At 54.6% G+C, this 22,600-nt stretch overlaps 2 protein-coding genes across 6 annotated transcripts; both read left to right on the top strand.

Annotated features, from left to right (window-relative positions):
• Nucleotides 1-1,826: 1,826 nt before the first annotated feature.
• On the top strand, nucleotides 1,827-5,254 carry puraa (purine-rich element binding protein Aa). Its single transcript, XM_029848975.1, has 2 exons — nucleotides 1,827-2,742; nucleotides 4,922-5,254. The coding sequence occupies exon 1, from the start codon at nucleotides 1,861-1,863 to the stop codon at nucleotides 2,719-2,721; it is 861 nt and encodes a 286-aa protein (XP_029704835.1). The 5' UTR covers nucleotides 1,827-1,860; the 3' UTR covers nucleotides 2,722-2,742; nucleotides 4,922-5,254.
• A 175-nt stretch (nucleotides 5,255-5,429) lies between these two features.
• On the top strand, nucleotides 5,430-18,349 carry LOC115252797 (translation initiation factor IF-2). Of its 5 annotated transcripts, none has more exons than XM_029848974.1 (8): nucleotides 5,430-5,679; nucleotides 7,577-8,140; nucleotides 10,150-10,294; nucleotides 10,403-10,502; nucleotides 11,021-11,059; nucleotides 11,143-11,202; nucleotides 12,474-12,768; nucleotides 17,148-18,349. In XM_029848974.1, the coding sequence occupies exons 2-8, from the start codon at nucleotides 7,954-7,956 to the stop codon at nucleotides 17,363-17,365; spliced, it is 1,044 nt and encodes a 347-aa protein (XP_029704834.1). In that variant the 5' UTR covers nucleotides 5,430-5,679; nucleotides 7,577-7,953; the 3' UTR covers nucleotides 17,366-18,349. The 5 variants fall into 5 exon arrangements, with proteins under 5 accessions (XP_029704834.1, XP_029704830.1, XP_029704833.1 ...); XM_029848970.1 differs by having other exon boundaries at nucleotides 5,432-5,679; nucleotides 11,018-11,059; XM_029848973.1 differs by lacking the exon at nucleotides 5,430-5,679 and adding an exon at nucleotides 5,887-5,906 and having other exon boundaries at nucleotides 11,018-11,059.
• The last annotated feature ends 4,251 nt before the right edge of the window (nucleotides 18,350-22,600 follow it).

The raw sequence follows: 22,600 nt of genomic DNA, 5'->3' as shown, positions 1-22,600 counted from the left end.
AGTCATAATATGCATCTATTTATTTATTTTTATTTTGCAGTTTAGTAGTATAGAGCACCTAAAGTATTATTTAACCTTCTAGAATAATTTTCTCTTGATGACAATAATTTAAAATAACCTTTGTATGAAGCATCTCGTGAATTTTCTGCAGCATTTGTCTAAATTAATAATAAAAATTCCAATGAGCGGCCGGTTCAGGCAACATTCTTCCATTTCTCACAGTCCTTTAATTCATTAACGATTCTCAAAAAGGCCCCTGATGGATCCGCAGTGGGACAGGCGGAAGAATTCAGTTGTATTTTATTTTATTTTTAAGGATCACATGATCAGAATCTCGGGTAGATGTATTTCCAAATCATTTTGCATATTTATGACCAGAACTAGCTTATTTAGCTAAGAATTGAGCGTATTTCTGTGCCATTAAATGCGTTGTGAGGTCTTTCTTTAAAATGTGAGGCTGCAGGTCAGACCGACACCTTTCTGTCCATTTAGTCTTTAGGTTTTATGCCCCGTCGCCGTGACGTGGATGCGCGTTTGAGCTTCGTGCACGCAGGCCGAAGCTCGAATCAGCTGTTTCACGACGACAGGGCGGCATAAAAATCATCAGGAGTTATAAATTCATGCTTCCGATGGGTAAACCAAAATTAATTAATGCAGAAAAATAAAAACTTAGCGATCACGAATCAAGTCGATTGTTTCATTTATGCCCTAATACTCAGAGGGCGGCTAGAAAATGTATATGTATATATATATATATATATATATATATATATATGGATAATTGTCACTTTCACGATAAAGCAAATTCTAATGAATATTAAGCTATAACGCAGAGTGTTGTTGTTAATTTAGACACATTTTAAATCGATGCAGTAACATGAAAAACGGCTGCGCGAGAAAAAAAATGGCTAGTTTAGGAAAATATGCAAATCATGCAGGAAAAAAATAAACAATAAATAACCAGGACACAATCTGAGTGCTGAGAAGAAGCACCGCGACGGCTGGAGGCGTCAAACAACCTGGTCAGGAGAATATTGGCTCTTCTGGATTATTATGGGCTTTAATAGCAATTTCATGGAGTTTAAAAAAGAGTCTCACCGAGGCCAGACGGCACTGTGATTAAAGCACACACACACACACACACACACACACACACACACACACACACACACACAGAGTTTTCTGGGTGTGGCAGAAATGCACAAACAAATCAGTTCTAAATCAAATGAACAATATTCATAAATTGTTATTAAATTAAATTAAATTATTAAATTCATCAATATGTAAGTGATACTATTATAATGAACATCTTTGCTCATTGGTACAGAGCACGATGGCATGCTTAAAATTCCCTTTAAACCTTTATTATTATTAATATTATTATTATTTCTCATTATTGTTTGCACAGCACAGGCGTTTGCCGTTGTTTAGTGATATTTATCATGACATATGGGAATTATTCAATGAGAACGAGTCATTAAATAAGTCAAATAAACCTTTTTTTTTACTATAATAAGCCCAACAGAACATTTGGCCTGTTACTGTTTGCTAAATAATTAGCTCGTTGCAATCTCACCCCGAGCGCCTCAGAGGGAGGGGGGGGGGCATTTCCCCCTACATTTACAAACAGATTGTTTTTTCAGTTTTTAATCTTAACAACAGTTTTAAGGGCACGACGCAGTGGCTTAGTTTCACTTTCCTCTGAACTGAAGCTACAGCTGCTGTTAGCAGCCGAGTCTCGCCTCACCTGCTCTTTTTTCTGTCTCCTCCTCACGTCTCCGCGCAGATCTCGCGAGACTTGGCGCCGTGGCTGGCCGTGGCTTTGCAGCAGACAGAGGGAGAAGGCAGGCAGGCAGCATCATGGCGGACCGAGACAGTGGAAGTGAGCAGGGAGGAGCAGCCATGGGCCCAGGCTTCGGTTCCATCCACTTGGCGACAGGAGGGGCGGGCTCGGCTTCCGGGCTCCAACACGAGACCCAGGAGCTGGCGTCCAAACGGGTTGACATCCAAAACAAACGCTTCTATCTGGACGTAAAGCAGAACCCAAAAGGCCGCTTCTTAAAGATAGCAGAAGTCGGGGCCGGTGGAAACAAGAGCCGCCTCACGCTGTCCATGTCCGTGGCCGTCGAGTTCCGCGACTACTTGGGAGACTTCATCGAACATTACGCCCAGCTGGGTCCGACGCATCCGGGACTGGTACAGGACGAGCCCCGGCGGGCGCTCAAGAGCGAGTTCTTGGTGCGCGAGAATCGGAAATACTATATGGATCTGAAAGAGAACCAGAGGGGACGTTTTCTCAGGATCCGACAGACCGTTAACCGGGGGCCCGGTTTGGGCTCCACGCAAGGCCAGACGATCGCTCTGCCAGCCCAGGGACTTATCGAGTTTCGTGACGCTTTGGCTAAACTTATTGACGATTACGGCGTCGAGGACGAGCCCGCGGAGCTGCCGGAGGGGTCCTCATTGACTGTGGACAACAAGCGCTTCTTCTTCGACGTGGGCTCCAACAAATACGGCGTGTTCATGCGGGTCAGCGAGGTGAAGCCCACCTACCGCAACTCCATCACGGTGCCCTACAAGGTCTGGTCCAAATTCGGGAACACCTTCAGCAAATACGCCGAGGAGATGAAGAAGATCCAGGAGAAGCAGCGGGAGAAGAGGGCATGCGAGCTGCAGCAGCAGCAGGAGGAGATGCAGGCGGACGATGGGGACGAGGATTGATGCGGACCGGCGGAGGCAAAAGTAACGAAAATAACCCGAGAAAACCCCATATATTAAAACAAACAACTACTGTATAAAGAAAGAAATCTAAAGATTTAACTGTTAATGGTTTAACTCCAAGGGAGCATCACCCTCAGTATAAGAACCTCCACAACCTGACAGTTATGACATGGTGTCACTCATCGCTGGATGTTACCCCCCCCACTTATTCACCATTAATACAGTAACGGGCTGCTAAACAAAGTAATAACGTTATATTTGAACATTGTTTCCTACTTGACGAACGACGTGGAACTGAGTTTATTTCCCTTATTAACAGAAGAAGAAGAAGAAGAAGACTTTTATACCAGTTGACGCTATTGTGTTAAAAAAAAAACCACAAAAAAAGAAAATCGAGGCGTTTGGAATGTCCGACTGGAACCGGCCGCCAACTAACGACTTCAGCACAAATCAGAAGGTTTTCGATTTTTTTTTTTTCCCAACCAAAAATTTCCGGAGAAACGAAACGGACGGACGGACGCGACCCCCAGAAGGCCGCCGCGCGTGCTCGCCATCCCGTTTACCTTTGTGAGCAGAGGCGCGCGCGCACGGGAGGTCGTCGGAGGGCTCGGCCCGCGTGGACGGAACCGGCGCCGTCTGTCGTGCAATACGCATCAAAGTCGAATATATAGGACGTATCGGCGGCGTCTGGCGCGGCGCCGTGGGCCGGCGGCGCCCGGGGAAATAGGAATATTGTCGTTTTCTTTCGTTTGAAGCTCTCGCCATGCAGATGGGTATATTATAGACTACCTGTGTGTGTCGTCGTTAATGCAATGTCTTCATTTTAAAGGTACTAAGTGTGTGTGATAGAGAAAAAGCAGTGGCAACATGTAGCAAACGGCCTCAACGCAGACGACAGGACCAGAGGAGCCCCCCCCCGACACACACGCACGCACGCACACACACGCTGAGGGTTAGCAGGAAGGTACGGGTTATTGCGTCGGAGACGTTTGGCGAGCTCGTTTTTGGGCGGCGAAGGTCCAGCCGGTGCCAAGGAGCGCCGCCGCTGCATGTTGATCTGCACTGATGTAGATTCCGTCGGGTCTCCCAAAATACTGGCTCAAGGACTCTTCCATATCGTTACCGGACCCCCGACCCCAGCGCTCGCTCCCAGACTCGCGAGCCCGCACGTCTGCCGGGCGCCGACGGGATCCGGTTTTGGTCTAATTGTAAATATTCGGGCCGCCGCCAGGAAAAGGGGGAGAAAAAAACCCCACGACTGGTCGTGCGAACCGGTCCAGTCGCATCTCATAGATGTGTGATAGCAGTTTTATAAACTCCAGAGGAACTGGCAACAATCAGACATCAGATTTACCTCAGTAAACCCACCGCTCCCTCGTTTAGATTGACTGGAAACCAGCAAACCGGACTGTCCTTGACCACCTATTTTTGGAGCCTAAAAGATCCGATTGGGAGCGTCCTCTTCAGCATATAAACAACCTGGTGCCTTACACACTCCGCATGCTTACACGCTGGCCCGGTGCTTTGGATCGCAAGTCTCGACGCTTCTCATCGTCTCCTCTTTCTTCCACTTTTCTTTCGTGTCTCGGCCCCTTGTGTGCTAACGCACACGACTGGTGGTGCTACAAAGGGTTCGCTCCCAAACCCTCAAAAAAAAAAAAAAAAAAAAAAAAAGGCGGGGAGCAGAGCCCTCTTCTTCTCCTCTGCGTCCCTTCACTCCTTCCTCCGCCCTCCCCCTGCAGCCATCCAGGTATCGGCCTACATGTAACCATGGAAGCGGGTGGTCACCTAGATGCAAGACGATGCGGAAGAGTCGGCTCTCGTCCGGCCAGGTGGCGTCGGCGGGAAGAGCGGGGGGCTGGCCGGGAACGCCGCCCGGGGTCCGGGAATACGCGCCCGTCGGAATAGCTCGGATAGTCGACGCGCTCGCCGTGGTTGAGCGAACGGGGAGCGGCGAGCGCGTCTCCTTCTGTTTTCATGTTTTCTGCAGTTTTACCTTTTCAGCGTTATTCCACATTATTTGTAACTTTGGAATGTTTTGCCCACAAAAAAAACAACAAAACTCTATTTTTTCTGTGCAACATTTCATCACTGTGTGCAATATCGTATGTGCCAATGGCGGCAATATATGTATATCAATTAAATATATGATTAATATTTAAAAGCATGTGGCTGAACTCCATGTTTATTTCTCATGAAGATCTCGGATGCCTTGATTTGCACTTAAAGCTCCATCAGGCGACCCGGCCGTCGCTGACCCGGCGCCGACCCGGTGACCCGGTGACCCGGCCTCCGTTAACTCGAACAATGTCGAACATCCACAGGAAAACGGCGACGTTGTGGCTTCTGGAAGGTCAGCGATGGGACCGGGATGGAGTCGTGGAGCTGATCCTCGGTACAGCGAGTGGTGGTTGTGTAGCACTTTGATCTCTTTGATCTCCCAGATCTTTGATCTGCCTGACCAACACTTGTTTCAACTCATTTAACCAAGAATGTTTTTCTCTTACTTTGATTCTTCTTTTTTTTTTTTTTTTTTTTAAATAAGAGGGCTTTTGTTTTGTTTTGTTCATACGATGCATTCAGTATAATTTATGTACATTTGACAAATTTTAAAGAATAAATTTAATTTACCCATGAGGGGGAGAGATATACATTCAAAATGTATGTGTTCTGTTTATTTGTTTTTATCAACCGTGTGGTGGAAACCCATCTGAAAACGTTTTAAAGGGTGACGATGCACTATAGCCGAGTGGAAATATTTAAAAATAAAAGCCAAACGTTCCACAAACACTAACCATGCATCTGGACGCCCACGTGGGCCGCCCCACCGGTGCCGGACGGGGTGCTTCAGCCCTGACCACCATCCTGCTGACCTGGCGAGAAGGTTGGGACAAGAAAATAAAGGACTTTGCTGCTTCTAAGATGCTTCTAGGATCTGGACATGACGTGTGACACCACGTATGTAAATGTAAAGCTTCCAGACGGATAATTACTGTCGCCGATGACCCAATGCAGCCAGCAATCATCGTAATTAGGTTTTGACCCCGTTCCTTTGCCGGCTGTGGTGATGACGTCATGCCGGGGGCAGGCCTCGCGCTCGGCCACTAGAGGGCGCAGCGCGCCAACAAAAGAGCGGAGGCAGGCAGGCGGAAGCGGGGCGCGTGCGCAAGATTCAGCAACGCGAGGTAAACAGCTGCTCACGCGAATCTCGCGTCGCACGTGCACGCAGCTTTTACGGCCTCGAGCGGTTTGAGAGGTTTGAAACCCGCTCAAAGTTCCATCGCGTCACCTTTTTTCCATCCGTGCGTCCACGCACACGCGCCCGATCGGCCTCAGGTTCCCCCTCCGTGACCTTTTCCCCATCTTGTTCCCGCGGTGCGCTGAATGACGCAGAGCCCGAAAAATTTTTTTGCTCTGACTTCATCGAAAGGAGCGAAATGCGCGTGGACGGGCGCGTGACCCACTTTAATCTGCGGGTAAACTGTTAAAAATCTGTGGGGAAAATGTCAATTATTGTTCGTGCATGGAGCAAATGTGCTATTTTCATAGAAACGTTCTAGTGTCCGCGTCCCAATTCTGTTTTAATTTGGAAGGAATGCGTTTAATATCCTCAGTCTTTCGTTTTAAACTCGACCAGGTTGATGCAATAATAGCGGCTGGGATTTGATTCAGCAGATAGTTTTGGAGTTTTGGGTGTGGTGAATGCGGGAATCGGGGTCAGGTCTAAGGGCTGACAGGCCAGGACCTGGGACCCAGTTCGTGTTCAGGAACCAGTTTTGGATTAAGAGAGAAAGGAGCAGGGTGACGCAGCCCTTCCTCCTCCCTTCATTGGTCAGAATCTTCCATCTCTCACCTCAGCAGGTTCTTTAAAGACATGTTCACCGAGGGTCCGGGGGCCTTAATGACAGGAAGTACCCAGACAAGTCATTTAAGCTGTTATTTTAGCTGCTGTTTGGCTCTGGGCCAGTTAGTTCCACCCCTCCCTCTCTCTCTCTCTTCTCCTTATTTCACTCATGACAAGTTTGTCCCATCAGCTTCCTCATTAGCTCTCTTCCCCTTTCTTTTGACTCAAATGTGTGTTTGCATGCGCGGGAGGGCGTGTGTGTGTGTGTGTGAGACAGGGGGCGGGAGGGAGGCTGTGGAATGCTGTGATGTCATCAGCATACACACAAAGGCGAGCAGGACCCACGGGCGCTTCCACTCTCCCAGCATAGTTAGCTTACGCTGCTGTGGAGCGGCTGCCTTCCTCCCGCTGTGAGTACTTCACCCAATTTCTCCCTTTCTTACGCAGTTCGGCTTTTCCACTTCCTCTGTCCTCTCGCACTCCCCCCCCCCCCCCCCCCCCCAGCCTTCCCTCTGCATGCCCGACGTTGCGATTCGCGGAACCCGACCCGGGTTCCAGCGGTTGGGTCCTTCTGAGTGTGAGAGCTTCCGTCTCCCTCCGAGTGCTGCTAATGTTGCCATTGTTTCACTACCTACAGCGTCTGGAGGAGTTTAGCTCAGCCCCCCTTTCTTAGAGGGGCTGACCCCCCCCAAGCCAGAGAGCCACCATGTTGACAGGGAGCTGTTCTTGTGGGGGTTTTGGGCTCAGGAAGGGGGGGGGGGGGGAAGTAGGCTAGCAATGACAGACACATTCTCATTCCTCAGAAGTCTCCTCCCAGTCTGAGGTCCCGTCTTTGGGTCAGTTTGGACGCAGGGTTCTTGGGTAGAGGCACAAGAGGAGGCACAAGAGTCCCTGGGGGGGGGGGGGGGGGGGGGGTGTCCTGGATAAGTTTAAGCCCAACTGCATGACCTGTTGGACAGCACTCAGACCGTAAACCTGTTCCAAGCCCTCTTTGTTTGTGTTTCCTCGCAGGCTGAAGTGCCGACGTCCACTGACAGAGCTAACTGACGTCTTAGGAAGGAGGAGCGCAGCGCGGAGAGGACGCGGGCGTGCGGGACAGGACGCGGGCGTGCGGGACAGGAAGCGGGCGTGCGGGACAGGACGCGGGCGTGCGGGACAGGAAGCGGGCGTGCGGGACAGGAACCCGCCGGACATGCGACGAGTGTGTGAATAAACAGCCACGGGGGAAGACCGGTTCCTTTAACACCATGAACCTATAAAGCAGCAGAGAAGAAGAAGCTGTTGGTCCCGAGGACAGCGTCTCCGCCTCTCTCGCCACTGCCCGGTCCAGCGGGTTTTGATCGACCCCCCCCTCCCCCCCCCCCCCCCGTCCCCGCCAGGCCACCAACATGCTGCAGCAGATCTTGCAGGACATGTACATCGACCCCGACGTGCTGGACGCTCTCAACGAGGACCAGAAGAAGACCCTCTTCCTGAAGATGCGGCAGGAGCAGGTCCGGCGCTGGAGAGAGCGCGAGGAGAAGCTGGAGGGGGAAGGAGGCGACGGCGAGCACAAGAGGACCAAGCCAAAGAAAGGTAACCGCGGCGACTCCCTCGGCTAACTCTGCTCCCCTCCCCGTCCGTGACGCGCGTTAGGGCGCAGCCGCGAGACGTTCGGGCACCCGCCGAACTTTCAAACAAAGCTTCGGATGGAAAAAGAAAACCCCACCTGTTCGCTGGCGTGTTGACACAGTTGCAAAACCTTAGACGGGCAGAAGCACGTGTGCGGGGGCGGAGGCAAACACGCCCCCCCCCCCGGCCCGCGCGCCCCATCTTCTCAACAATAAATACCTCAAATCCACTCAGCAGGTTTAAGGTTTCTTAAAAATGGCGAGCTAGGCTAACAGCCGACAGCTGTTGGCCATTAGCCGGGGAGGGAGAGGACGCTGACCCGCAGCAGTGGCGAGCAGGCAGGAAGCTTCTATTTATACCTGAGGCATAAACAGCTAAAGCTGAGCGATGGTGCTGGCGAGCTAACGTCAACAACACGGACGCAAGTCAAGCTAACATTTACACAGAGCGGTTCCGAGCATCCCTGTGATGCCGAGGCCGGTTGTCGAGTTCCGAAACGTGGAGACCAAAGCTGCGAGTGCTGGTGGAATCTGGTGGCCGGTTTGACAGGAACGCCGCAGCGAGACGGGCTGAAACCCCCGGAGCGTCGGGAACCGGTCGGACCGGTCCTGCAGAAGCATTTCTTCCTCTGACGTGGTGAGAGTGCGTTCTGGGAAACGTGTGGTGTCGGAAAAGAAGCGCTCCGATTTTCATATCCTTAGAAGGACAAATGACAGACCGGAGCGTCGGCCACTGCTCCCAGTTTAGACGGATTTATTTACGCCACAGGCTCCGTGGCCGCGGCTCCCTCTGGGCCCGGCGGCGTCTCAGAATTCCAGTTTACCATGAGATCAAAGGGCCAGAACGCAGTTCATTCTTTCATGTCAGAGCTTTTCCAGCTTCTCCAGCTGTGTTCTTCAGTCTTTTTTAGGAGTAACGGGAGGCCTCTGACGTCAGGAAGTGCGTCGGATGTGATTGACGGTGCGACCGGTCTCGTTTCTGAGGAACAACAAAGGCTCGACTATGGAGAAGTGAGAGAACGTCTCTCTCTCTCTCTCTGTCTCTCGCTCTCACAGCTGCTGCGATCAGGCCCCCGGTCACATGGTCCCGGCGCTCGTCCACGCCGGCTTCCTGTCCGGCCGGGAGGAAATGGAGGCCAGGCCGCCTCTCGGTGTCAAAGTAGGAAGTGAGGACGGATCCTTGAAAACAATCAGCAGGAGGCGGAACGGGAAGAGAGAGGCTTTGATTTGAGACCCGCTGAACCTGCTTCTCTTCACAAAGTGAAGCCCCCCCCCCCCTCCCTCTACTCCCCCCCCCCCCTCCTCCCTCCCCCCCCCCCCCCCACTCGTTTGTGGCCTTCAGCCTTTTCTGGTCACGGGGCTTCATGGTCACATGATCTCATGTTCTTGCTGCTGACATTCACACGAGGAAGATCCGAGGATCGTGTCACCGCGGCAGAAGATCCCAAACGATCCTACAGTGACTCGGCGGAAGTGCTTCATCGGAGCGGAGGGGGACAATGGCGCCGCTGTGGGACAACGGCGCCGCTGTGGGACAACGGCGCCGCTGTGGGACAACGGCGCCGCTGTGGGACAACGGCGCCGCGGCCTTTGTGCCAGTTTGCTTGGACAACCCGTTTGCCGAGGTTTCGATGCGTGTGGCGTCGCAGCTACTGTTCCCCGACACGTGGAGGCTGTGAGCTGGCTGAACCAGTTCGCCACCGCGACGCCGTCACGAGGCCGGTGGCGTGATCAAGTCAGAGTCAACCAGAACCAGAACCAGAACCTCAGACCCCACGGGAAAAGTTTAGGGAACATTTGAGGTCCTGGTCTGGTTCAGCCCTCAGCTCCAGCTCCTCACACGTGTTTCCAAGCGCTCGTTTATGGGACGTTTATGGGATGGTAGAGGCCGTGCACGTGCGTGTTTAGTGCACGTGCACGAGCGTGTTTGATGAAAAGCCCCCTACCTGACCCGGGCCTGTGTTTCCTCCTCAGCCAACAGTAAGACGGTGAGCTGGCTGCTGGGCAGAGACGGCGACGTGGCCGTGGTCGTGATCGGGGACGTGGACGAGCTGACCTCCAAGTTCATCTGCTCCGGACTCGGGGAGAAGAAGGCGCCGAACCTCCCGCACAGCACGAAGTAATGGGGAAAAAACGGGAAGAAACGGGAAAAAGGAAAAGTCCCGCAGCAGAGGGACGATTCCAACTTTTAGGAGCACGATTGGAATAATTTTGGGTGTTTTTGCAGGAGTCAAACGATCCTGAAGAGCAGAAAATGCTCCGAACCCGCTGCCAACGAGAAAGAGCCCCCCCCAAACGCTCCGAAGGGAATTTCACTGCATTTAAAGGTATTCCGCTGCTTCCCACCGGACACGTTCGGCGATGGCGATAAAATGTTTTCTGTTGCTTCTGGCTTCTCCCTTCTGTCTCCGTATCTTCGTGTCTGCGCGTCCACGTCACCCGTGTCAAAGTGTTGGACACGTGAAACACGCAAAAGGCCGCAGGGAATAAACTTCTCTATCCCAAAATTTAAAAAGAGAGTGGGTGAGGGAGTGGGTGAGAGAGGCTGTGCTGTCATGGCAACCGTAAAGGCAGGAGCGAACTGGGGTAGATGGTCTCATCTGGCCTCAGCACGCTGCTCACTCACTGGAAACTGGAGCATCACAGTCGCTGATTTCCCTACAGTCACATCAACACACACACACACACGCGCACGCACGCACACACACGCCATCTTATCTCCTACGTGCACGCCGAACCTTTCAAAACAATTTCTGCTCTGTTCTTTCCAAAAAAACTGAGGGGGTTTTGGAGGGTGACGTGTCTCTTGTTGCACTTTCTGTCACGGCTCTGCTTCTCCCAGCAGGGCGGAGGCGAGGAGGCGGGCGCCGTGCGCCCCCTGCCGGTGAGTGCGGGCATTTCAGCGGTGGGCTCTGGGGTTGCATCGGGGCCTCCGCCGCTCTTGTAATGCCTCTGTTACACCCACAGGTGTCAGTGAGTGATCGTCCAGCAGCTCCGGCTCCGGCTCCGGCTCCAGCAGCAGAGGAGGTATGTGTGGGAGGAAAAGTGTGCCTCTGTCTTCCCTTTTTGGCGTGCTGCACTTTTCGGCGCTTCCTGCCTTAATTCGAGTGTCACCGCAGACTTTGAAACGTGCGTCCCAGCCAGCTGCGAGCGACGGCGCCGGGATCTGGTTGTCAGCTCTTTTAAAATGTGGCTTTAGCCCCCGTGTCTTTTCATGTCAGTCCCACCCTCTGCGAGGAACAGGAAATGGTGGTTAGGCCAGCTGTCCCCCCCCTCGCTCCCAGCCTCCCCGCGGATCATCTTTCTCCCACAATCCTCTCTTCCCTGGCCCCCGCTCGTCAGAGCCGCCCCCCCCCGTCTGCCTCTCCGGGGAGCAGCTGAGCCGAACCGTCCTCCTGCTGGCTCCATCATCGCTCCAGCCCCGGGTTGTCAGGGGAGTCTGTTCTCCACCTCCCCTCACTTTCTGTGTGTGGTGTGTGTGGTGTGTGTGTGTGTGTGTGTGTGGTGTGTGTGTGTGTGTGTGTGCGCGCGCGTGCAGGTGACACGCTCGGCACGAACGGTTGACTTTAACAGAGGCAAAGGCAGGATTTCTGGACTGTCCTAGAACAGATGGTTGGTGAACTTGATCAGGGAATTAAAGCGAGGAGAGGGAGGCTGCGTCAGCCGCAGATGGATGGGATTGTGGGACGCTCTCCTGAGCTTTGGGTGCGTGTGCGCTCCTCTGTTCTCTGCCCCCCCCCCCACCCCACCCCCCCCCCCCCCCCCCCGCCACAGAAGGAGACGCTTCCTCCCCATCACGTCTTGGTCTGCGCCACACGCTCTAGGTGACAGGCGGCGACGCTTCTCTCGCCAACGTGACGACGAACATCCACACCTTGGGGGGGGGGGGGGGCTGGAAATCAAGGCTAATCTATTTGCAAGCCTCATTGATTTGTGGCGTGGCGGCGGCGCGAGGCCGACGCCGCTGCTCGTTCCGCTGCAGCTTTCCTGCGGTTGCTTTAGCGACGGAGGGACCCAGCTTGAGATTGTTGATTAAAAAGGCGCGAGATCAGGAGGGGAGATTAGCGAGGCGGGCGTGATCTCCAAGTCATCTTATCGTCCTGTCTCCCCCCCCCCCCACCCTTCAACCCTTAATCAGTGGTCAGAGCCGTGTGTTTTATCGCGGCGCCGTGTTGTCATTGCCGCGTAATTCGGGGAATCGTTTGTCCCGCCATAATCAAACATGGCGGTAATTGACAGTAATTTCGCTGCGTGTGAATGAGCCGTCCACACTGATTGTCCTCTTCCCTCCTCTTCAGTCGGAGTCAACCGGCGCCACGGAGACAAAGTCCGTCCCGCCTTCCTCCGTCTGCTCCAAGCCCCCCGTCAGAGCGACCCCCGTCACGGTGAGGCCGGCGTCGGCCGCTGTGGCCCCGGGCTCCGTCAACAGCAGGCCCGGCTTCTCCAGCCGGATGCTGGCCAGCACGCCGGCGCCGGCCTCTTCCAACAGCGCGCTCAAACAGGGCTCTGGAACGACGGCGGACGCCAGATCCGGCCCGGGCGCGCAGGAGCCCCAGAAGCCCCAAGAGGCCGCAGTGACCAGGACTGGGAGAGGTAAGCTGGGATGGCGTCCAAAAAGCCCAACGATTCAATGAGCCGGTGAACAATGGCAGAACAAAGGGATTAGGGTCAGAGGTCGCTGCTGTAATTCCCCCGTTTTGTTCTTACAAATTTAGTAGGACCGCTCTACGTGTACGCAGGACGATGCCGCATTTCCCTTCATAACACCTTGAAAAATAAAGACGCGATAAATAAAGACGTCTGGCGTCTGCCAAAACAGGAAGTACAGACTAACGCGGGGTAGACCTGCTGCACTAACTAAAGGTTGCAGGAGGAAGTGAAGAAGTATTTAATGCTGATAAAACACATCTGATAACCTGAAACCCTCCTGCACTACTGATGCGTTATTGGGAGCTAATGCTAACAACAGGAGCTGTGAGCCTCAACAAGTCTGAGCGGTGACATTCTTTTCTTTGTCTGAACACCGTGAGCCAGTCACACGTCTGTAATGTGATTTGTTTTCTATGCGAGCGTCTGTTTGGTTTATCTGATGAGACTCCGGGGAACACGTCGAAGCGCTCCTCTTTGCTCGGAGGCAGCATGTGATCTGTAGCTAACAGCTAAGTCGACATCCCATCGACGCTCCCCACACGATTGGGTCGGAGCTCTGAACAAAGTTGGTGGTTTCTCAGTGCAAGGAGGGATTTATTTCCCTAAATCCAATGTTCTCGCCAAACGGTTCCTCATCCCGCTGGAATCTTTATTGACCGGCAGAGCGAAATGAGAGCAGCTTAGGAACGAGGCTTTCGGGGCTCTGTTCTGTGCCGCGGCGCCACATTGGCTTCGCACACCTGCTTGTTTGGCGGTTTCTCCGTTGCTATGGGCGCGCTACAGCAGCAGGGCTCGTCGAGCCGCGCGTTAATTCAACCAAACGCCAGACGGCAAATGAAATTAGGAGCGTTTCTCGGCCCTGTCCTCACTTTATCTCCTCGCTTTTGAAAACCTCCTCTTGGTTTTATTTGAACTCTGCAGTTTAAACGTCTTTGATTTCCTCCCGACTTCCAGGTTCCTGCTCTTTTGATCTGTAGAATCGCTCTCTGAACACAGCGGCACCAACTTTCCTGAACCGACTGAACCTCCGTTCACCATACACTGACCCACTTTTGCTGGGGGGTGGGAAATAACAGGGGAAGGGAAAAAGCATTCGGCAGAGGAAAACTTAGCACCATCTAGTGGAACCCGGTGGTACTGCAGGCCTGAGCTGAATGCAGGGTCCCTCTGCTGGAGCAACAATCGTCCTGCAATAACACTCCAAAGGCTCCTGAAGCTGATTTTGTTTCACAAAGTCAATTGAAAAAGAAGATTTTTTTTTTTCTTGCCCTTGATGGTTCCGCCTGGCGAGTTCTCGCGGATCGTTACCTTTACCTAAACAAAACACCTTATCGACCGTTATCAAAATGCCTCCTGACTGTTTCAAGCCTCCGGGCTCGTGAAAGTCCTCCCTGTCTTTACTGTCAGATTCCAGACATTTCACTGCAGATTTTAGGAGATTTTCAGTCAAACATAAAAGAGCCTCTGAGCTCGTTATACGTCCATAAAAGCGTTTCCTGATATAAAGTTATCGAAAGTGAACTAAGACCGTTCGAGCAATTAAACAGGCGTTTAAGGGGATTTGTCGAAATCCGTTTGCGAGCGAGATCTGGAACCAAATCACAAATGGCACGTTACCCACAATCCCTTGCCTGCGTGTTTTCGTGCGTGCCCCAGCACGCCGAAGAGCGCGCGGCTCCGTGGGCAAACGCCAAGGTAGCGGAGGATGAATGAAGGTGCAGAGGCGAAGGAGAAAGTAAAGGGAACAGCTGGTGTGGTGGGAGGCGAGGCGGGCCGAGCGGGGCTGGGAATAAATGCGCCTCGGCTCCCAACAAAAATGCGGCTGTCCTTGACAATGGCAGGAAGCCTGTTCCAGGGGGAGGATGAGCCTGACTTGGATAACGCTCCTGCCTCAGCTGTTTCCTTCGGAACGGGGCGAGCCACAAGGATTCTTTCATCCCCCCCGAGGAGGGACGGCGGGCCGCTCCAAAGCTGCCCCGGATGAACCTCATCCTCGAGTCGTGACGACGCTAACGACCCCGTTCGGGCGGTCGCCCAAAGGGCAAAGGTCGAATTCCCGACCCCTGATCGCGTAAGGCGGGAAGAAAAAAGGGGGGGGGGGGGGAACTGGAGACGTGGAGGTGCGGACGCGTCACGTGACCCGGGCGAACGAACGGCCAGGACGCCGTCAGCAGCTGGCGCTACGCGCTCATACGTGCATGCGTGTGTTCCAGTTTCTGAGCGGCGCTCCGTCTGTCGGGCTGCTTTCCTCTCCTCTCTCTTCACCTTCAGAGGGAAGGACACGCATTCCAGCACAGCTTCCCGACTCTAGCCCAGGGCGACGCTCAGTCAGAGCTGATAAGTGACAGGGGCCCCAACGCGCACACACACACACACACACACACGCACACACACACACACACACACACCCGCTCCCTCCCTCCCTCCCTCCCTGCCCTTCAGTCCGCAGACATGCTGCTTGGGAATTCTGCCCTCTGCCCCACTCCCCCTGTCCCCCCCACCACCACCACCATCCTGCCCCCCCCCCCCCCCCCCCCCCCCCCCTCCCCCGACCCCCGCCCTGCTTTCTGGCAGAACTGTGCCGGTCTTTAAAGAGATAGATTAGTCTTTAATTTTTGTGCTAGCACGGTGATTGGCACTGCCTTGAGCCCCCACCCCGCCCGCCCGCCCGCCCCTCCTCATCCTCCACGTTTTACGATCCGCACTGCGATTCGAGGGGCAGCGGACGGAGGATCGGGAGATTAATCAATCCTGACGCGTGATTAATGCGGAGATTCTCCCCCAGTTTAATAGCCGCGGTTTGGCCGGTAGCTGCTGGGGGGTCGTTTCCAGCAATACTGGTGTCATTTCTTAAAAACAGTCCTCACCCTTAAGCCAACGCTCCATCTTTTCCTCTTTTCTTTTTATCTCCCTGTCTCTATTAAGCATTCCACTCAGACTCGCACCAAGGCTATGAGCTCAAAAACTCTCTGACCGCGTGTGTGTGTGTGTGTGTGTGTGTGTGTGTGCGTTAGCGTGTGTGCTCGGTGCGTGCCTGAATGTGTGTCAGCCTCAATTGCTGGAGCCTATCCAAGGTTTCCGTGGTGACCACACAACACAACGAGACAATCAGAGGCAAGCCCACGCAGCGCGGCGAGAGGACATTAACACAGGAACCGCGGGTCAGGGGGCAGAGGAAGGCAGGGCAAGACGGGGGGGGGGGGGGAGGAAGGGGAGGGCGGAGAGCGAGGGGAGGGGGGAGAGCGTAAACAACAATAAACAAGCTTAAAGGCTACTTTGGGTCTCTTCCTCTCATGCCTGTGAGACATCAAGAGCTTTAAAGGTTCCCCGGCCCCACGAGTGCCTGTGCGGGTTTGGCCGCGTCCCACCTCGGCGTGCGCGTGACTCCGTGCTGTGGCGCGGCGTTAGTCAGAGTTGGCTGAATGCGTGACTGAATCTGCGAGCAGGAGGGCTGAGCAAAAGGTGCACGTGCGTGTGCGCGAGCGCGAGCGTGCGCGTGAGTACGCACAGGCTGTAACATGAGAATGAGCACGTGTCTTTTGAAATTCAACAGTTAGAAACGGCGTGTGTGTGTGTGTGTTCGGGTTTTTTTTTTTTCTTTCGCCTGTGTGTGTGTGTGTGTGTGTGTGTGTGTGTGTGTGTGCGCGCGCGTGTCCACACGTGCACGCGCATCAGCAGAGCCACGCACGCGGGTGCTCTCACATATCTCTGTCCCCCGGGGATGACGCTAAAAATATGTGGCTCCTCAAGCCTTCTGGTGTCTGAGCAGCGTCTGTCTGCTCTCCACCACCGTCCCTGTGGCCCCCCCCCCTCCCCTCCCTCCCCCCCCCTCCCCTCCACCCTGCCCCCCCCCCTCCGCCTGCTCCCTCCATTCCTCCCTCAATTGCGCCCTCTTCCAAACACAGCACCTTAGCTAGAACGCGCATTAATACACAGCTAAATGCGCACACACACACACACACACACACACACACACACACCGACGACGTCCACCCAGCTGTGTCCCCACTCCGGGATGACCTCTGCTCAGACGGAGCGGGAGAAAGGGAGCGAAACGGGAATAAAAAGAGGAGGAAGAAATAGACAGGGGCGTGCTGTTGATGGGGGGGGCGGAGGGGGGGTCTGTACCTGTTGGTGGGGGTCTGTGTTCATCAGCCAAGGTTTAAAACGGCATCAGAGAAGGAAATAAAAGTGGTGTTAAGGAATAAACACAAACAACAACAAAGAGCTGCTGTCCTTTATTGGCGGCCTGTTGTCATGGCGTCACATTTACGGTGTTTGGTGGCGCCACCTTTAAACGAGTCCCCTCCTGTCGTTCCCAGGTGTCGCCGGAGCAGAAGCCCCCTGGAAGGCGGCCTCGCAGGACGCCGGGCCCGCGGGGGGCGCGCCGGCCTGCGCGGGGCGCGGCCGCGTGGCTCAGCTCATGAAGACCTTCAACGCCGAAAGCGGCGCCGCCCAGGCCCCGACCCGAGTCCCCAAGCCCCCCCTCCCCTCCAAACCCAGCCACTTGCGGATCACGGCCACGCCCACCGTTAGGTAATCCCTGCACAGTTTCCTCCGTCCCCTCCCTGGACGCTCGGCGCCGGTGCGGAGCGTTAGCCGCGGCGCGTTAGCCGCGGGGCTAACGGATGGAAAAGGTTCATTCCCAAAGCACATCAATGGAAAAGCTTGAATGTAGCGGCTCCAGCCGGATGCTGCGGACGCTCTTGGTGGGATAGAATTTCCAAAGCAGTTGGTTTGACTCTTTCTGTATTTTCCAGGGAATTTCTGACTCTCGCCTGTATCTGCTCGTTAACACCTTCCTCTTGTGCCGTGTGGAGCAGCGACACCCTCGCGCCGACACGCGCTCCCTCGGCCGGTTTCTCCCTCTCGTCTTTATGCTGTTTACCGATTTTCATCCCTCATAAGGCTCCGGAACGGCCCCCGGAAGGGGGGAGCCGGGCTGAAATGGGGGACCTGTTGCGGACCAACGACGGTGCCAAAAACCTCGCCTGGATAAAGAGGCGGTCGCTGCCAAATAATCGAACAATAATCGTTACTGTCCTCTCCCTTTTCTGCACTGTTCCCGGCGTGCGCGGCCTTTTTAACTCACGTTTTCTACGGGGGGGGGTTGGTTTGTTTTTGGATATTTAACAGTGAGACGATGCTCATTTATGAAATGACACTTTTTTCCCCTCTTTAATGTCAACTTTATATAGTGCAATCCGAGCGACATTAAAATGTATAACTTTGGGTTTTGAGCGTCTTTCACGCGCGCGCTCGCGCTGTACGGGCGAACTTTTGCATTTAGCTTTTTAAATAAAGGGTGTAGATGTGGGCTCATGAAACATGGATTTGAATCCCAGCGATGCTTCACGTTTATGGCTCCAGTCGCGCTCCAAACAGCCAAATGGTGCTAAATCCTGCGTTTTTTTACTCCCCATCAGCTTCTCTCCAGTTACCCGTGCTAACGTTTACAGCCGGGCTAATCTGTTCACAGAAAATCAACGTTGCTCACTGAAATAAAGGAAGAAAAAAGCCGATACTCCGCTGTCGTCTCTGTTGACACACACGATGAAGAGCAACGCCCTCTGAGGCATTAATGACATGTAGGTGGTGGATTAGCTAACAGCTAACGGTAAAATGTAGCTACACATCTGCGGGGTTGAGATTGACCATATATCAGGAGAGATTAAAAAGCTGAAGCTAAGTTGGGCAATGGTGGGTTTCCAGGTTTATTGAGGTAAATCGGACAATAATGTCCCGAATGCTAACGTTGCATCAGCTAAGACGATGCTTTTAAAACGTGAGTCAAAGGATCGTTTTGTGCCGCTAAAGAGAGTCCAGTTAAGCCGCGCTTGGCCTCGCCTCCGTGCCGTTTCATGGCCAACGTGCTAAGACTCTGGCGCCGCCGCACGGGTCGCAAACAATGCGCCGCCGCACGAGTGTGCGCGGCTCTCGTGCGTCTGCGTGAGCCCACGTCGACGCGCGCTACCAGTGTCGATATTACGCTCGCTTGTAAAAGCCCCGAGCACATTGTACGTTTTATGGCCGGATTAACAGCTGGCCGCTCGGCGTCCGGGCTCAAACGTGTCCTGAAACATTTAACACACGTGCGCGGCAACTGTGCGGCGGTGTTTTCCAACGAGCCCGACGGCGTCTGTGGCTGCTCTGTTTCTGGGAGACATCTGTGGCGGCTCCTTTGGTGCGCATCCCTCGGCGCCGACGCTTCCTCCCCGCACACATTTCTCTTGCTGGACGAGGACGCCGCCGTCCGCGGGGACGTTCTATTAAAGTCATTGTCACCTTAAAGGAGACGGATTAATCATCATGTCCCCGAAATTCTGCTTCATAAGCTCACGTTTGGGGGGTGAAATTCGAGCACAACAGTGCGGAGGGAAGGAGCAAAGCAAGTTGTGGCATTCCACCAACAACACTCCAGCACCAGAGCCATGCGCAGCCCCCCCGGTGGAGGGAGGACGAGCCTAAGAGGAGGGAAGGGGGCCGGGGCCATGTGATACGCAGAGCATGCGGGCACAGCTTCACCCCCAGGCAGAATGAACGGGGGCCTGCTGTGTCTCTCCTGCATGATTAATCTGGCTGAGGGGCAGGAGGACTGCCACAGCCCTGCCTGCATTAACTCCCTGCTCGCCAGGTCCACACACACTCACACACACACACTCACACACACACGCTCAGACCCAGGCGTATGGCGACACAGACGATACGGCGTTACATCAGCCCGAGGAACCGGCCCACGTCCATGTTGCCGACCGTAAAAGCGCCATGACGTGATGTTGATTTGGAGGTAGTTCTGGTTTGGGTGACTCATCCTCTCATGTGACCTCTGTCTCCCAGGCAACGTCGTGGTTTGTTTCCTGGTGCCGGTCTCGCCTTTTGCGTAATTAATGCTCGGCAGATGGTCCAGGAAATGTGGCTCACTCCTCAATGTTCTCCCAGACGAGCGAACCTGAACCCGGCACGTGACCTCGGAATTTTCAGCTCAGCACAACAACTTGTGAGCGCGGCGCGGCGGGCCCGGCGCGGCGCCGCCGAGCGTTGCCCTCGCCAAATGTTGAAACGATACCAGCGGGCGTTGCGCAAGCCTGACCGCCGCTTCCCCACCAGTGTCCCAAGAATGTAAAGCAGGAAGTGTCGTGAGCGCCGGCTATTGTGCAACAGCGGCAGGCAGAGGGTTAACATCCCGCGGTCCGCTCCGCATTAGCTGGAAAGGAATGGAGTGTCAAGCATGTTTTCACCACAGCGAGACGGTCAAAAACCCTCCCTCCTCCTCCCCCTCCTCCCCCTCCCGCCAACTGGTCACCCATCAACCCTTCTCCCCGCTCACCTCCCGCCCCCGGCAACCTCCCACGGCCATGACCAAATTACTTTCCAGCGTTCAGAGCGGCGCCGTGCAGCGGATTCCTGACATTAGCATGCAAAATAAGTCGCCCTCTTTAGCAACGGGGGCGCTAATGAGACGGCTCGTCGGGTCTTCATGTCTTGCCAAACAGTCTGTCCACTTTATTTGGACAATGGCGCGTCCGTCCGCCATGTTCCGCGAGGATCCGAGGGGCGCTGTGGGAGTGATGCAGGTGTTCAGGTTTGATGGGGCTGAATGGAAGTATTGAATGAGCGACGGAGACGAGGAGGAGAGGACGGAAGACGCTCGATGAGCGAGAGAATAAGTGAGTAGAGTGAGAGCGAGGAGACGGAACGAGGGAGGGAGAAAGAGGGAGAGAAAATAAGCCCCACTAGTGAGCAGGCCACACAGCCCTGCCAAACTGCGTGAAAAAAAGCCCCCTCTGTTTTATTTATAGTGCGCTGTAACCATGGCAACCGGAGAGGTCAGGCAAGCTGGGCCTGCGCTTCACCCTGCTCTGGGGATTAGGATTTCACAGAGGTTCTCAGATGTGAGGAAGGTGGGCTAACGCGGCTCGCTGCTCGCCAACGCAGCTCCCCGACGCGGCTCCCCTGCCTGTGGGTGAAGTCTGGGCCCTTCCGGGGGGGGGGGAGTCGCGGGATTACTGTGGGAACGGCGGTCTGTGGCGACGGGGGCTGGGAGGCAGGGGACCGGCGTGGACGGGAAACGTTCTGACGAGGTGGCTTCCGTCACACAACGTGGGGGGGGGGCTGGGCGTCTAGCTGCCTTTCCACCACCAAACGAGTAAACAACAACACTTCACCCCACAAACACGCGTGTGTTGTGACACCAGGGTCCCGATCCCTCCCGTTCCAAACCGGTTAATGCAGCATGGGAGACGGGGGAGGGGGGGTCGACCGTGATCGCCCTCCAGGAAATGCTCGGTGTGACCTCAGCAGGATCTCCAGATCCCTCCTGGGGCGGCCAACGTGCTCGGCTTAGAGATCGCCGCACGGCTAACGTTACGCGGCTAAACGGCCTCGTGGAAATAAGCACCGGGGGAGGCGTGGCCTCCGCTTTCGCCGGAGCGTGACGGCACCTGAGCGGCGGAGTGAGATTTGCCTTTGTAGAGGTGTCAGCCATCCATAATTTATGGTTGCCAAGCAGCATCAATAAACAGCCGGGTGGATTACCGATCCAGGCGCGCACGGCGCCCTCCAGATCAGTGGGAAGGGTCTCCGGTACGTCCGTTTTGGGATCAAAGATGGGAAACGTTCCCGTTCCCTTGACTGCGAACGTGTCGGAGCTCAGGGAACAATGGGGGAACCGGACTGAACGCATACCTGAGCCCGAGCGTCCAAACAGGAGCAGAGATAACAGAAGAGAGGAGATAAGGGCCGACGCCATCGTTCAAATACCTGCTGAGGTGAGCAGCCACCTCGGAAATCTGCGCGGCGGCGTGCACGTGAGACACGCCACAGAATCAGACCCGTCGTCAAGGCGACGGATTTGGAGCTTCGAACCGGTATCGCCAGTTCAGGGCAGGAAGTTTTGGCGCTAGCTTACCTGCGGCTGCCGGAGTCACATGACCCACTTTAATTACGCCTGCGTTCGCTTTCAGGACTCGTTTTGGCGGACGGCGGCAGCTTGCTGCTACGCTAATTAGCCACAAAGGTGGCTGGGCTTCGAGTTACAGATGAGACTACGGGCTGTAACGACGTTCGTTAATTATCCTGCACATTAGCGCAGATAGCATTTGAGTTTAGTCTCTGCGGGAGATCGGGAGGGAGGATTTGACCCAAAACCAGAAACGACCACGTTGTTCTGCTTTTACAGGGCCGTTCAGCAAACATCCCTGATCAGAACCATCTGCACGGGGGCTGATTGATCTCCAGGAGCCTCAGGACGCGTCCCTCTGTGATCCAGCGGCGCCGCCATGGCCCAACAACTGGAGATGTACTTGGTACTCAGAGTCCAGTTAGAAGAAAGAACCTTGAAACCAAGGACAAAAAAAAAAGAAAAGCAAACACAAGGGCAGCGTGTCTACCTGGCACGAGCGTGCACGCCTCACCCCCGGCGCCCTGGTGCTGGTTCTGGCCCGGCTCGTTGTGAATTCTTTCTGTTATGTCAGACGCATGTTTGGCCCCGTTTTTGCTCTATTGTTGGTCCCCCTCCTCGTTCCTCCTCCGCCCCCCCCGGCACAGACTGGCCAGGGATCTGTCCTGCCTGCAGAGATCCACCGCGGTCGGGGCCGTGCCGGGTCGGTTCTGCTGCTGGTTCTAGCACTGGCTGACCGGGTGGGGGGGGGGGGCAGACCGAGTCGAGGACGTGCAGTCGTGGAGCAAACAAAGGACCTGATTCTCTGTGGGAGAGGAAGGGCCCTGTGTGTGTGTGTGTGTGTGTGCGTGCGTGTGTGTGTGTGGTGTGTGGTGC

Source organism: Takifugu rubripes, chromosome 15, assembly GCF_901000725.2.
Source record: "Takifugu rubripes chromosome 15, fTakRub1.2, whole genome shotgun sequence".
Classification (NCBI taxonomy): Eukaryota; Metazoa; Chordata; class Actinopteri; order Tetraodontiformes; family Tetraodontidae; genus Takifugu; species Takifugu rubripes.
The sequence above is the reverse complement of the archived record's forward strand: the minus strand, read 5'-3'. Positions and strand labels throughout refer to the sequence as shown.

Bases quoted from the DNA above. Each gene is read 5' to 3' on its own strand.
- puraa (XM_029848975.1), top strand. From the start codon at position 1,861: ATGGCGGACCGAGACAGTGGAAGTGAGCAGGGAGGAGCAGCCATGGGC.
- LOC115252797 (XM_029848970.1), top strand. From the start codon at position 7,954: ATGCTGCAGCAGATCTTGCAGGACATGTACATCGACCCCGACGTGCTG. The intron at 10,295-10,402 runs GTAATGGGGAAA...GTGTTTTTGCAG, and splicing joins AACCTCCCGCACAGCACGAA to GAGTCAAACGATCCTGAAGA. The intron at 12,769-17,147 runs GTAAGCTGGGAT...TGTCGTTCCCAG, and splicing joins AGTGACCAGGACTGGGAGAG to GTGTCGCCGGAGCAGAAGCC.